At 28.0% G+C, this 14,735-nt stretch overlaps 1 protein-coding gene and 1 non-coding gene across 2 annotated transcripts; both read left to right on the top strand.

Annotated features, from left to right (window-relative positions):
- Positions 1–1,221: 1,221 nt before the first annotated feature.
- On the top strand, positions 1,222–6,774 carry LOC129304855 (carboxyl-terminal-processing peptidase 1, chloroplastic). Its single transcript, XM_054944681.1, is given in 14 exon segments — positions 1,222–1,662; positions 2,035–2,154; positions 3,112–3,249; positions 3,767–3,871; positions 3,967–4,135; positions 4,642–4,718; positions 4,832–4,876; positions 5,073–5,141; positions 5,143–5,157; positions 5,494–5,532; positions 5,615–5,677; positions 5,981–6,110; positions 6,181–6,249; positions 6,385–6,774. Coding segments are annotated over 13 exon segments (1,383 nt in total). The 5' UTR covers positions 1,222–1,296; the 3' UTR covers positions 6,228–6,249; positions 6,385–6,774.
- A 538-nt stretch (positions 6,775–7,312) lies between these two features.
- TRNAE-CUC (transfer RNA glutamic acid (anticodon CUC)) lies at positions 7,313–7,385 on the top strand. Its single transcript has one exon. It is a non-coding gene; the product is annotated as a tRNA-Glu (tRNA).
- Positions 7,386–14,735: the final 7,350 nt, after the last annotated feature.

The raw sequence follows: 14,735 nt of genomic DNA, 5'->3' as shown, positions 1-14,735 counted from the left end.
TAATAGTTTAAACTAAGAGAAAATAGGGTAGAATAGGAGACCAAGGTAGTACAAGACTTATCTGATAAGTAACAGGTCGAAAACATTATCCCTGCTCTCGATATTGCTTGCCCTAATAAAGCACCATCTCTTCTCCATTCTCATGCCCTTTTTCTCTATCTCTCATTTTGTTTTCATGAGCAAACACGTCCCAGTTTATTAGAATTTTATGCCATGCGTCGTGGTGTGTTGCATAGTGAAGAAACTCTTCACCGCACTCATGCGCTATGCCTCACAATGTTGTTCTTCTACTCATATATGTTCATGTAACATTCCAAATAGTCAACATAACATTTCACCATCTAGAATCCTAATCTCACATTAAATTAATAATTCATCCCTTAATCAATACAAATGTCAAAATTAGAAATTCAGGATGTTATACTTTCTTAGTTTTGGGATGTGAAAAATTGTTTGGGATAATTTTTTTGAAACAAAAGGACTTCTAAAATAGGTTCAAATGTGAAACATCCAAAGCTCTATCTAGTAGCTTTTGAAAAGTGAATTTAAAAAGTGAAATATTATTTGATCACACTACATTGAGTTTAATATCTTATTTTTTTATTTAAAAAATAGTTAATTCATTAAAAATATAATTATCATTTAAATAATAATTAGATATCAAGTTTTTAATATTATAAATTAAATAATTAATCATGTTAATTTTTAATATTAATGTATAATAAAAATTATAAATCTTTATCATATTTTTTTAAATTAAAATTAAAATGTAAAAATAATTAGAGATCAAATTTTCAACATTATATATAAAATTTTATCATATTTTAATCTTTATCACATTTTTTAAATATTTTAAATTTTAAATATATTATATTTATATAATAAAAACTACAAATCATTATAAATCAATGTACTTTTTGGTAATTGTATATTTAAAAGCACATTTTGCTATTATAATTTAAAAAACTTTTAGTTTATCAAACTAATTTTTAAAAAAATATATTTAAATTTAAATTTTATTACAATAATCAACTTTCACTAATTTAACTTTTATCAAATAAATTTTTAATAAATAAATATTTAGTAAATTAAAAATAAAACATACATTTAATCCTATAATTATATCATAAAGTCCTCTCCTACTCGTTTATGTGCAAATGAAATTATTTTTAATATTTTTTATTTGTTTAATTTTAAATCTAGCCGAAGGATTTTCGTTTTTGGAGTGAAAGGCAGGAGGTTCTTGTTGATAAAATACAAAGCTCACTCATCCCTTCAATCGATCCTCCGGAAGAGATGAGCGCCTGGCTCACTGTCCCACCACCGTCGCCAGCAGCGAGACCGCGACTCCTTTGCAACTCAAGACTCAGTTGCATCAGTTGGCTCGACCGGACTTTGGTCGGCGCTTTTTCCGGCGTTCTCTCCTTTGGACTCCTGGTCTCCTTGCCTTCCGCCATTGCACTTGAAACTCCTTCCCTTCAAACTCCGATTTCTCTTCCTCTTACTCCTTCTGAAATTTGCCGCGAAGTTGAGCCGGAAGACTGGGCTGATACGGGCCCGGAGGTTGTGACTAATGAGGGAATTGTTGAGGAAGCTTGGAAGATTGTCAATGATACTTTTCTTGATGCTGGTGGCCGTCGCTGGTCGCAGGAGAGTTGGCAGGTAACATGACGCACGTCACAGTTTGGTAAATTATCGAATTTTAACCATAGACCTTTTTTTTTTGGTTCACTTCCTTGTATCATGTGTCTGCTGAAGTGGACGAGGGCCGGATTTCCGTGGTGTAGCATGCCAAATTGAAAATTCTTGGTTTAATAGAGTGGGGTTTGCTTGGATGATTTAGCTCTGTTCTGTTGGCTTCGTTTTTGTATTTGATAGCTCTAATTTATCCCAGGTCAAAATTGTTCGCCGTTTAATCACAGACAAACCTTATTTTAATATCTCACGATAGCTTTTGGTCCCATTATTATGCCAAACTAGTTGGCGGCTATGCAGAATTCCATCATTTTGTTGATATCTGGTTTATACTTCCAGCAAAAGAGGAAAGATATCTTGAGCAATTCCATTCAGACGAGATCAAAAGCTCATCAGATAATCAAGAGAATGCTGGCCAGTTTGGGTGATCCTTATACACGGTTTCTTTCCCCTGAGGAGGTAATTGATTCTTCATTTTCTCTGGTCCTATTATTCGCAGTATGTTCTTCTACAGTTAGCTATGTGTACTGCTTCTAGTCACCTGTCACATGCATTGATTATAACGATTGCATGCTTTACTGTATTTTTTTGCATAGCGCCATAGCACTTCGATGCAAAATAAATTTTTAGAAGAAACATGCATGCATTTTCACTTAAATCACCCTCTCTTCTCCTGAGCCTAAATTACAATATAAACTTGACACTTGAAACTAAATAAATAGTGATCAAAACGTATTCAAAAACTAAAATCTTTATCATTATCAAAAACTAAAATGCAAAATGCTTTTATTCAAAAATCATAATTTTTATTTTCATTTTGTTTTGGAAATAATAAAATCAATATATTCTAAAACTTTATTAAGTTTACACGATTGCTCATGGTTATTCTAATAAATTTCATTACAATTTTATTCCCAAAATTAAATTATTATTTATAAATTAGTTAAATTTGAAAATTGTTTTATGAATATATTCTTTATTTTTGATATTTTTTATCAAATAATTTTACAATTTTCTAAATGCTAAAAATTGACTATTTTATGTTGACCAAATATATATTTAATACTTGTTACATTATGTAAAATATATATATATATCGGGTGTTTTGATCAATATAAATGTAATTGCCCCTTATCTTTTGATGCAAGGAAGGCAAGTATCGCACATCTTTTGGTTCTTGGGGGAGGAGTGTGCACTTATAAAATAGAGGGATGGTGTCGTGTAATTTAGACATCTCCCAAGAGGGGAGAATAATGTATACTTGCTGTTGTCTATTATGATTCTTATGAAATAGTTATGGCTGTGCTTTGTGATTATGTTTTATTTATACATGAATAATGCCACACACACCTGCAATTTCTTCTAAAGTGCTTTTCACAATACTTAATGGCATATGAACTTCTTTATTGTTAAAAGTTCTTGAAGATGGCGAGGTATGACATGACTGGTATTGGAATAAACCTTAGGGAAGTTCCAGATGAAAATGAAATTATCAGAATGAAGGTGCTAGGAATTATACTGGATGGCCCTGCTCATTCTGCTGGTGTGAGACAGGTACTGGGGTGATTCTATTGATTGAATGCGCCAATATCTTTTCAAATCTAGATTTATCTGTAATGAATTTCTGTTTGCAACTGACCCTCAATTTTATTGTGTTGTTAGAACTCATTGCCAGGCCTTCGTTTGGCCATGGAACTCATTTCCTGGCCTTTAACATATCATAATTTAAAAATGACTGCACGTCTAGTCTTTTCTTATATTAAGCTTCTTACTTGTCCTTCTACTTTCAATATTAGAATTTTTGTCCCTGAAAAAAAAAAAAAGGCATGAAGTGGATCACGCTGTGTATAATAATTATGCCTTTTGAAAAGTTTGCTCTACATTTTCTTTCATTTCCGCCATTTGGATTAGCCCCACTGGTGATTTATTATTGATTAGCATAAACTTTTTGCTGCTTTTATTTTTTTTCATTTGGAATTATCAAATCGTGTATATACAAAGAACTAATGTGTATACAGGATAATAATTGCTAGGGCTTCCCTTTCCCCTCATTTTTTTCTTTTTTGGCTAGGGGGATGAAATCTTAGCTGTCAATGGTGTTGAGGTTCAGGGGAAATCAGCATTTGAAGTTTCATCGTTGTTGCAAGGCCCTAATGAAACATTTGTGACTATTCAGGTTGTGAATTGCGATTCCAAAATTGTAGCATGTTCACAAGCCTTTGTCTGTCTTTGTTACAATGTTGAAATTGGATAAATTATTTTTACTGACAGGTCAAGCATGGCAACTGTGGGCCTGTTGAATCGATAGAAGTACAGCGGCAACTTGTTGCTAGAACACCAGTCTTTTATAGGCTGGAACAAGCAGATAGTGATGCTACCCCTGCTGGATACATACGCCTTAAAGAGTTCAATGCATTAGCCAGGAAAGATTTAGTCATTGGTCAGTTTTAGTTGACTTTTACAGTTATGGTACTTTCTTAATCATGACATGTTTTCTTCTTTGGTTCCAAAATAATTTAGTGTGAAAAATTGGCACGCTTCTCTTTCCTCATTCTTACTCACTTACTCTGTCTATATGATATAAATCCTCGATCAAGGTTTGTAACAATGAATGATCTACATTGTTGATAAAAAAATGCGTGTGGAACTTGAAGGGGATGGTAGCATGAATATCCAATGCTAATTCATTCTGTTCTTTGCTCTCATGAGCTTTGCCCAAGAAACTAATTAGAGATTACATTTTGCTGTTTCTTTGTTTGTAGCATTCTATGTACCTTGTTGGTGTTTCTCATGCAGTGTCAAATGCTATATCATATTTTTTTCCAATAGCTTTAAATAGAAAGGCAACGACTTGTTGGATCCTTTTCTTTTTCGATTGGATTTCTATTTCTGGAGTCTTGAGTTGTGGATCATCCTATAATTACATCAAAGTAATAAATTTCGCAGCAATGAAGAGACTACAAGATATGGGTGCTTCATATTTCATTTTGGATCTTAGAGATAATCTTGGAGGACTAGTACAGGTTATTTTTGGTGTTAAATTTGAGTAAATGTTCCATTCGATGCATGCATTCAGAAAATAATTTTTCTGCTTTTCAAATATGTTCAATTTGTTTGTTTCTTTTGCTCAATTCAGGCTGGGATTGAAATTGCCAAGCTCTTCCTTGGAGAAGGGGACACGGTATGTCAACTTATGTGAGCATACTGCAGATTGCCGTGCTTTTTATTTATAATTGTTGTTTTTTTTTTTGGGGTCTTATCATTGTGGTCAAGGTCATTTGCCTATTATGGATATTATAGGATGACGGTATAGAGTTACATGACTTAGCTGTCTAACACAGGTTTTGTTCTTCTTATGTCTGATTTCTTCATGACAGGTCATCTACACTGTTGGTAGAGATTCCCAGTTCCAAAAGGCTATTGTTGCTGACGCTTCACCGTTGGTTCAAGGCTCCTGTTATTGTACGCACTGCTCTACATCTTAAATCAACTTCTAGAAATATCTCTCTCCTTCTAGATTTCTCCTTTTAAGGTTTGACGCGACTGTTCAAGGCACTTCATTATCAAGTTTTTAATGAAACGTGGCTTCTTAGTCAAATAGATAGCTGGTCATATTAGCTGCCCAATTTTTGCGGAGTGAAAAAGTGTTTGTTTTCAACATTTACCAAGGTCCTTTTATGAGTCATGACTAATGAGCCTGTAAAAAAAAAAAAAAAAAAAAAAACTCTTGCCTTGCTATTCATGTCTTTGCTGTACTGGACATTTTGAAATATAACTTATTGGTTGCTGTCATTGCAGGTTTTAGTGAATGATAAAACTGCCAGTGCAAGTGAAATAGTGAGCAGTTCACTTTCCCAAATATATTATTAATTCATCTATTGCTTCTTGTGCTATAGTCATACGTTGCTATTTATTTTAGGTTGCTTCTGCATTACATGATAATTGTAGAGCTGTTCTTGTGGGACAACGCACATATGGCAAGGTATATAAATTTGTTTATCACTTTGCAATGTATAAAAATGTTGTACAACTCATTTTTACCCATACAATCTTCTTCAATTTGCAATGTATGTTCTGTGGAGGGGGCTGCTGCAAGATCTTAAGCTGTTCCAGAGCATGCGTTTCGTTTTCGTTTACTCTTTGACTGAAGAAAAATGGATTAAACAATTTTAGACCTTGATGTTTTCATATTTCGGGGGCACTTTAACTTTTGCATGTCTAAGCATATGGTGTGTAATAGTTGCTTCAATTTTCTTGACACTGTCACGCGAAATGTCATTGACAGGGTTTGATCCAGTCAGTATTTGAACTGCATGATGGATCCGGTGTGGTTGTCACAGTTGGCAAGTATGTAACACCAAATCACGAGGACATAAATGGCAATGGAATAGAGCCTGATTTCCAGAAACTTCCAGGTAGGTTTCTCCTTCCCATTCCCTCCCAAAATGGTAGAATGCCTTTGGTAATATGAATCCATACATGCAGCTTTGGATGATGTCAGCAAACGGCTTTTGAACTGCACGATGCCTTAGCAAGGATGAAATAGTTCATATGGTATTCTTACGCAATTATTTTCTTGTCATATAATTCCAAAGTTTTGAAGATGTTAGCTGCCATGCATGCACTTTATATATTAGGTTTTATTTTTTTATTTTTGATAAGATATGTCAGGCTTTATTACTCGACTAGATATATGGAGCGGCCTGCCCAACTGGCACTTCGCAAATTGTTCGCCTAATGCCCAAAATGAGTGGACAAGGGAACGCTTCGGAATAATGGCATCAAGAAGATCAAACTGGATAGTTGGTGAAAAGAAGGGTGTACAGGAACCATATAGGGGATTTGAAACGCAGAACAGATGCAGCTAGTGATTATGACTTCACACAGGAAACGTTATGACAATTTTTTAACCTTTCAAAACTTGGGATCTTCTGTTCATTTTGTAAAATCTCATATTTTTTCCCCCTTTGTTAGAGTGTCTCATAGCCCTGTTTTCATTGTTTGAGGGCATACAAAGGAGGAAAACCCCACTTCCTTATCAAGAGAATAATTAATGAAATGCAAATTTTACAGAGTTTAGGGGTTTTGTACTTTGTATACTATATGCTTTTATAGGTCTCCTCCACCTTGTTAACAAAGCAGCTAATAAGATCCTTGCTCACATGGTGTATTGGTGTTGGCTAAGACTTGCTGCTATGATCCTAAAATGTACGTAGAAATTAGCTTGGGGGTTTGTCTTGGTTTTAAATGTAAGCCATCAATCATCTGTCTCATATTTATTATTTATTCTCGAGCTACCCCTGTAGTTAGATTCTAGTATGATGTATAAGTTATGTTTATAATATTCCAGTGTAACTTGTTAAAAAGAGGTATTTTAGAAAAATGAGCACGCATTGTTTACAATTAAATAGGTTACATAATTTCCTTAACTTGTGCAAATTAGTTACATTTAGGGCTAGGAGTAAATCGCAAAAATTTTCAAAAGGTCTTGGGTTCAATTTTCCTAGGCTGTGCATTAAGAAGATTGTGTGACGAAAATCCAAAGTTGGTAATGCGTATGATTGCGTGTTTTTACATATTATTCTAAAGAAAATTGAGTTCATCATTCAATCAACATTCCGTTGTAGTCTAGCTGGTTAGGATACTCGGCTCTCACCCGAGAGACCCGGGTTCGAATCCCGGCAACGGAATAATTTTTAACCTCATTATTTATCTTTCTTTTCTTTTGGGTTGCTATCTTCCATTATTATTGACTGTATATGAAACTCTCACCTATGAAATAATCAGAATGGTATCATTCCAATCTACCTGTAGCACCGTAAACTCTTAATTTATTTTTCTTAATTTATTTTTTAATTTTTAAAAATAGTGTAATTTGACTTATACCATTAATAAAAATTAACTTTGATCATTAGTTGTTCAGAAAATAAAAAAAATTTTAAAATTATAGGAACAATTTACACAATAAATGAGTTTAGAATCTATTATGTTACTAGATTTAAAGTTCATGAAATCCTTTGTTCATTTACTCAAAAATGTATTTTATAAGTTTTTATGATGTTTATTTAAATTATAAAGATAATCAAAATAAAAAAAAATTTCAGTTTATTTTAAAAAGGTGGTTTGAGTAGCTTTTGAAAAATAATATAATGTGGTAAAGAGGTGTGACACACAAATATATCATAAAATTTTAAAATAATATAATAATAAATTATTTTTATAAAATAAAAATTAAGAAAGATGTCATGAAATTTAAAAATAACTAACTAATAATTTTATTTTTTATTATTGTAATCAAATATAAAATAATATTTATTTTTTAATAAAATTTCTATAAAATAAATATCTTTCTGTAAAATCTTTGAACAATAAAAAGGTCACCTATTTTTAATCCACAAGTCTACGAGTCTCTCGACATCATATATGAAAAAGGAAAACCGAACAGAGAGATGTGCTTTTTTTTTTAAAAAAAAAAATCTGTTTTGATTATTCCTTGAAATTTAAAAAATTATCACTAAAAATTATAGTTTTTTTTTTCAAAAAATAAGTGATATTTTCATTAAAAAAAATTGAAGCAAACTAGATCCTCATAGATGAGCGAAAAAGTTTTAAAAATATGAGATATATAAAAATGAAAAGAATGATAGATAGGTTTCAAGATGATCAATTAATTTAAATTAAATTTTAAGAACTAAATTTTTAAAATTTATAAGTTCAGCTCTTAATTTTATAACTTTATTATGATGAATTCGTAACTTACTTTTTAAATTTTAACATGATTAAAAAATAACTAATTTGTTTTTCTTATTAATTTAGAACACAAGTTGTAAGTTCATCACAAGAAACTTGTAAAATTAAGAGCTAAACATACAAATTTTTAAAATTTGACACCTGAAATTTAATCTAAATTAATTGATTCCTTTAAGATATACCTATCATTCTCCCCATAAATATATCATAAAATTTTGAAATAATTAAATAATAAATCATTTTCATTAAAAAAATTATATCATAAAATTTAAAAATAACTAAGTAATAATCACATTTTGTTATTGTAATATATATTTTTTATAAAATATTTATAAAATAAATATCTTTTTATAAAATCTTTAAATTAATTAAAAATAACTTATTTTTTAATCTTCAATAAAAGAGACCAGAATCTCTAAAGTCTTTAAATTCATTATTTTTAATCTTAAACAAACAAGCCCATTATAAAAAATATCAAATCAAATTCACCAAGAAAAATCAAATCAATCTTGCTAAGCAGTTAAACATGAATATTTGATAATATAGACAAAATATTCTCTTATATTAAGTAATTTTTGCATCATAATTAATAATACTTATGATTTATACCTATTTCTATATTTATAATATATAGTAAATACCGGATAGGTATTGTAAATCTGACTTTTATTTTATTTTTTCAATTTTTATTTGTTAAGAATTTGTTAAGCCGTTGGATGGAAATTATAGATTTGCAGTACTCATTTGACTTTGCTTTCTTTTTTAATTTTTATTTGTTAATTTTTTAATATAATATAATAGGAAAGGTAAAGAATAATGTGGCCCTGGAGTAAAATAAGTATACGTGGGATCTACAAAAAAAATAAATTGTGATTACTAATGGTAAAAAAGTGGGTGTGAGACTATAATTTAATTAAAAAAATTAAATTAGTAATTATTTTGACGAATAATTTTGTTAAAAAAATAGACATAGTTGTGGGACTCAGTAAAAAAGTAAATATGTGATCTAACATATATAGGACAAGTTTTTATTTATATTCTTCAAATACATAAGGTATAAAAATCTATTATTATATTATTTATATATAAAAATTGACTACGGTTTAAAATTCTATAAAAAACATTGATGTAGTTATATGCTTTAAGTTTGAGCCAAAAAAATTATAAGCTTTAAGTTAATTATATAATATCAATAAATTTATTTTTACTGCACACTTAGTCTTTTATTACTAATTATTGTATTACTTGTAATGCTTGTACATATAATTGATAAATAATATTAAATCATGGATTATATTATTTGCTTGATTTACAACTATTATAATTATGATTTATAAATAATATTATGATATAAATTGTAGTACCAGTCATCATAGTATATGTTTTATTTTTCTTAAGGTGATACATGGGTAACACATTTTGAAAAAGAACAAACTATATTATACTTTAAATTGTAAGAAATGAGAAATTTTAAAAAATATTAATATTTTTTAATATGTACATGAGTAGTACATTATAAAGTTTTTAAAAAATAAAAAATATAGTTGTAGGAATCATGGTAAAAAAAAAAAGTGGGCATAGGATTTACTATTAAAAAATATGAGTATGGGACCTACATTTGTAAATGTCAAAAATTTAGATAAGGTATAAAAAATATTAAAATTTTTAAATCTTAAAAGATAATGTGGATTTATAATAAAAATTGAGGTGAATACAAGATTCTTAATGAAAATAATACATGTTATATATGCAATAAAATTTATATGGGAATGACATAGTTTAGATAAAAACAATTTATACAGGGATGATTTGAATTAGATAAAAATAATTTGCTATATATTTATATAGAGATGACATGTTATCTTCCTATTAAAATTTTCATCTCCTAGTTGCCGGATATGAGAATAATTTGGGAAAAAAAGAAGAAGTCATTCCTTATATTTTAATTTACATGAGACAACACATTCTAAATAAAATAAAATATTATTTATATTTTTAATATATATGAACATAATAAATTTTAAAATAAAATGTTCTTTATATTTTAAGTTGCACAAATTAATAAATTATAAAGTAAAATATACTTGCCTCCTTTTGTTTTGTTAGAATTACAAATACTTCTTTTTTATTTTTAAAGCATATACTTTAATATCATTTTTAATATTGTTAGAAATATTATGTTAAATATTTTAAAATATTTAATTTATTATTTGTATTTATGGTGAAAAATTTTAAATTATTAATTTATTTTTATAATATATTTTTCTATCCTCTCGCTTCTTAATTTTACTTTAAGGATATTAAAATAGTTTTTTAATATTAATATTTATTTTATAAACATAGCTGTGAGACTTAATGAAAAAGTGAATGTGTGATCTACAATGAAGATATACAAAGAATTTCATATTTATTTTTAAAAATTAAATTTTAAATTTTTAAATATTTAAAAATTCTATTTCACGTTGCCTACCGCAAAATTGTCAGTCACGGTACTAGCACAATATTTTAAAAAAATTAATGATTAATAATATATTTTTAAGATCATATTTTATTGTAATATATAATAGGATGTTATATTTGGGACAAAATAAGTATTCTCTCTTGTTAATGATATAGCTATATTAAATACTTTCATATTAATTAATAAAGGATAAAATTTGAAAAATTAGTTTAAATATTACAAAATTTCTTATATTTTTAATAAAAAATTATTTCTAAAATGTGTTCTTAGAAAAGAACTAGAAGAACTATATGATAATAAATTTTGGAGTTTAAATATAATTTTAAATTTTAAATTTTAAATTTTAATATATGCATATATAGTAAATTTTAAAATAAAATATTCTACTTAAATTTTTAATATGGACAGTAAATTATAAAAAATATAAATTATAAGAAATTTTTTTAGTTAAACTCATTATTTGTGTAACATTTTCCTCCAACTCTTGAAAACGATAGAATCTAACCCTTAGTCTTGGCATAAGTGAATTTTAATCATTATTTGATCAAAAAAGGACATAATTACAATACAATGTGTTGTTATTTATTTTTATTTTCTAATGTTATTAAAAATCTTCCTCTTACTTTTTCCCATTGTCTTCAAATAAAATTAAAAATTTGACTCTGGTACATCACTTGACGTTAAAATCTAGTTAATAGTAATTCTGGATTCCACCTTTTGAGCTTACAAAAAGTTAATTTCAAGAATATTTAGAGAATTGATAGAGAAAATATTGCGCTAAAGTAGATTATGAATATCATCTAATAATGCATCATCATTTTAAATCCCTCTCACCGCTATCTTCTTGATTGGATATATTAATACTCATTATGAAGTATAAAGTCATTATTAAAATTCAAATTTTAAAATGTTCTAGAAATATAAAAATTATTATTTAACATTTAAATCAAAGAAGTCCATAACAATTATAGTTATAACAGGTAGATCTCCAGCCTAGGAAAAGTGGATAAAGACTCCAAATTTGAATTCAAAGTTACGAATGAAAATAATGGACAATATTAATTCAAGACATTGTTGCAAGTTTGCTTCATAAATAATAACTAAGTATATTCTACAATTCAGATAACTTAAATTTACTTGTAGAATTTTTAAGATAATTAGACTTTGCAGTTTGCAGTTAAAAAACAATAAATGTAGCAATTTAATAAATATTTAAAATCTGTTATAATTATACAAAATAAAATATTTAGATCCATGTATTTTAATAACATAAATATCTTAATTTTACTAATTATATTCTGCAAATTATTAGGAAAATTGTTAATATCCCAAACCCATCACCTAATATAATGGCTCATCACCCTTATCTCCTTAATTACTGACTATGTTGGATATATTGATACTTGTCACAAGCTCAATGACAGTTTTTAAGATAATTAGCAAAGCTTTGATTTCAAATAATAATAATCACTTAAATTGCTCAACGAAAAATGATTTGCTTTATCTCATAGAATTTTAACAAGATGAAGTGGAAAAGAATTAAATTAGAAGAAGATTCTTACCCTAGACACTTCAACACTCTTTGTCTTTGGATTTTTAAAATATTTTTTCAAGTAAAGGAGCGTGCTCATGAATTTATTATTATTTTTTAATATTCATGCTTTTATTTAACAATTTTTCCCTTATAAGTTAGTTGTTTTTTTATTAAAAAAACAATAATTATTTATAGGAAGGTTGAGGCTAGTAGTGTTTCTTTTAAATTTATTTTTAAATTTTAAATTCAAATGAGAGATATTAAAACAAATTGAAATATAGTTTGAAAAAACAAAAAGATACCTGTCATTCATTATCTTTGAATAACCACGTCATCTCAAATTTACTTGATTTAAAAATAAGATAAAATCATAGGCCGTTTGTTTAAGTTAAAAATAAACGATTTTTAGATAGTTTAAAGATTTTATAAAAAAAATTTATTTTATAGAGATTTTATTAACACAGAGATTATTTTATATTTAGTTACAATAATTAAAAAGTGATTATTAATTAGTTATTTTTAAATTTTATGATATCTTATAAGCTAAAGTGTAGATTTAGTCCTTTAACTTTACACAATATTTCATTTTAATTTCTTAACTTTATAAAGTATATTTTTAGTCCTTTATTTCTAATACTGTTAATTTTATTCTAATAATTTTTTACATTAAACTTTCAAATATTAACAAAACATTATCAAATATTAACATATTAAATTTATTTTTTTAAAATACAATAATTGACACAAAAAATAATCATTTAAAACTAATGATATTAGAGTTAAAGGATTAAAAAAATAATTTACAAAATTAAATAATCAAATAAAAAATTTATATAAAGTCAATGGACTAAAAATATATTTTAACCATTTTTGTTTTATAAAAATAATTTATTATTTTATTATTTTAATATTTTATAATATTTTTATGTATCCCGCTTTGTTAAAACATTATAACATTAATAACTTCTTAAAGTTTAAACAAATATAATAAGAACTCACACAATAAATTTTTTATAAAAAAAGTGATTTTTTAATTAAATAAGCCAAAACAAACGGATCCCATGATTTGAAAATTTACAAAAATTGGTTAAAATGATCTATAAATAGGAGCATGCTATTCTACTTGAGGGAAGTGTCACATTCAAAAATCAAAAATATCCTTTTATCTGATTAATTATTGTGACTTTTCCGAAGATGGAAGCGTTGTATGAAGAAGTAAGGAGGAAGAGGAGAAGGAATGAAGAGTTGCATGAAGAGCTAGAGACTATCTATGGTGAGTATAGCGAAGCAGACATGGCTTATTTTTTGGGGACGGCGTTGGAATTTTGATGCACAATATAGGCAGAGCAAAACTTTGGAAGATAGGGATTTAGAAATTGAAATTAATGATGAGATAAACTACCACTCAACGTCTGCTACGTATCATGAGAAGAAGCATGATCAAGCAATGGAGGCTTTATATGATTAATTATGAAAAGCAGCCTGATACTTCAACTCTTGAAAGATATAATGAATACTTCAAGAAAGAGCTTGAGATGCTACAAGAAACAAAGCGCTTGGCAGAGACGGCTATGTATCATTTTAAGAAGGAACGATAAGCATCGGCTTCTCTCTCTCTCGCTTTGAAGAGAGAATTAAAAAGAAGGCGCGTCTGTTTTGAGAAGAAAATTCAAGCAAAGAGCAAATTTAAATTTACTTTTCTTTAATTTTAGTTTGCTTTTGTTTCTGTCATCAGAAGATGTTCTAGTTGTTTTTAAATAAATTTCTTGGAATATTCTGAAATCTTATTTTAATCAACATTTCCATATAAGGGATTATTGTATTATGACTTGAGGAATATTTTGATTATATAAGCCGGTTCTCTTTTGGGAGAAAATAATGACCTTAATGATGAATTAATCATTTGGTGGGCCACTCATAACATAGGCATCCTGGCCCCATCACACGTTGGGTTACTCGCCACGAATTGGTCAAGAGAATTGTTACATTGAGAGGAGGGTTTTCATTATATAAGCAGTTGTATTGCACACCACATTAGGTTAACCTATTGGAGAAAGAATAATGGCCTCATCACAAAATGATATTAGAGCCCTTTTATTGGGTCACTTGTGATGCCGAGAAGGTTCTAACTCTATAAATGAATGCTACACACTTCACTAGATTAAATTTTTAGAGAGAATAATGGCCATATGATAGTCATATTAGCTCCAAATTGGCCAAGGGAGCTATTATGTCCCACAAATTGGTTGGAGATATGTTATGTTTCATATTACATGTCCTAATATAATTGGAAAT

This window comes from Prosopis cineraria, unplaced genomic scaffold, assembly GCF_029017545.1.
Source record: "Prosopis cineraria cultivar Desert tree isolate PC_DT_omini unplaced genomic scaffold, ASM2901754v1 PC3, whole genome shotgun sequence".
NCBI lineage: Eukaryota > Viridiplantae > Streptophyta > Magnoliopsida > Fabales > Fabaceae > Prosopis > Prosopis cineraria.
This window is presented reverse-complemented; position numbering and strand designations above follow the sequence as displayed.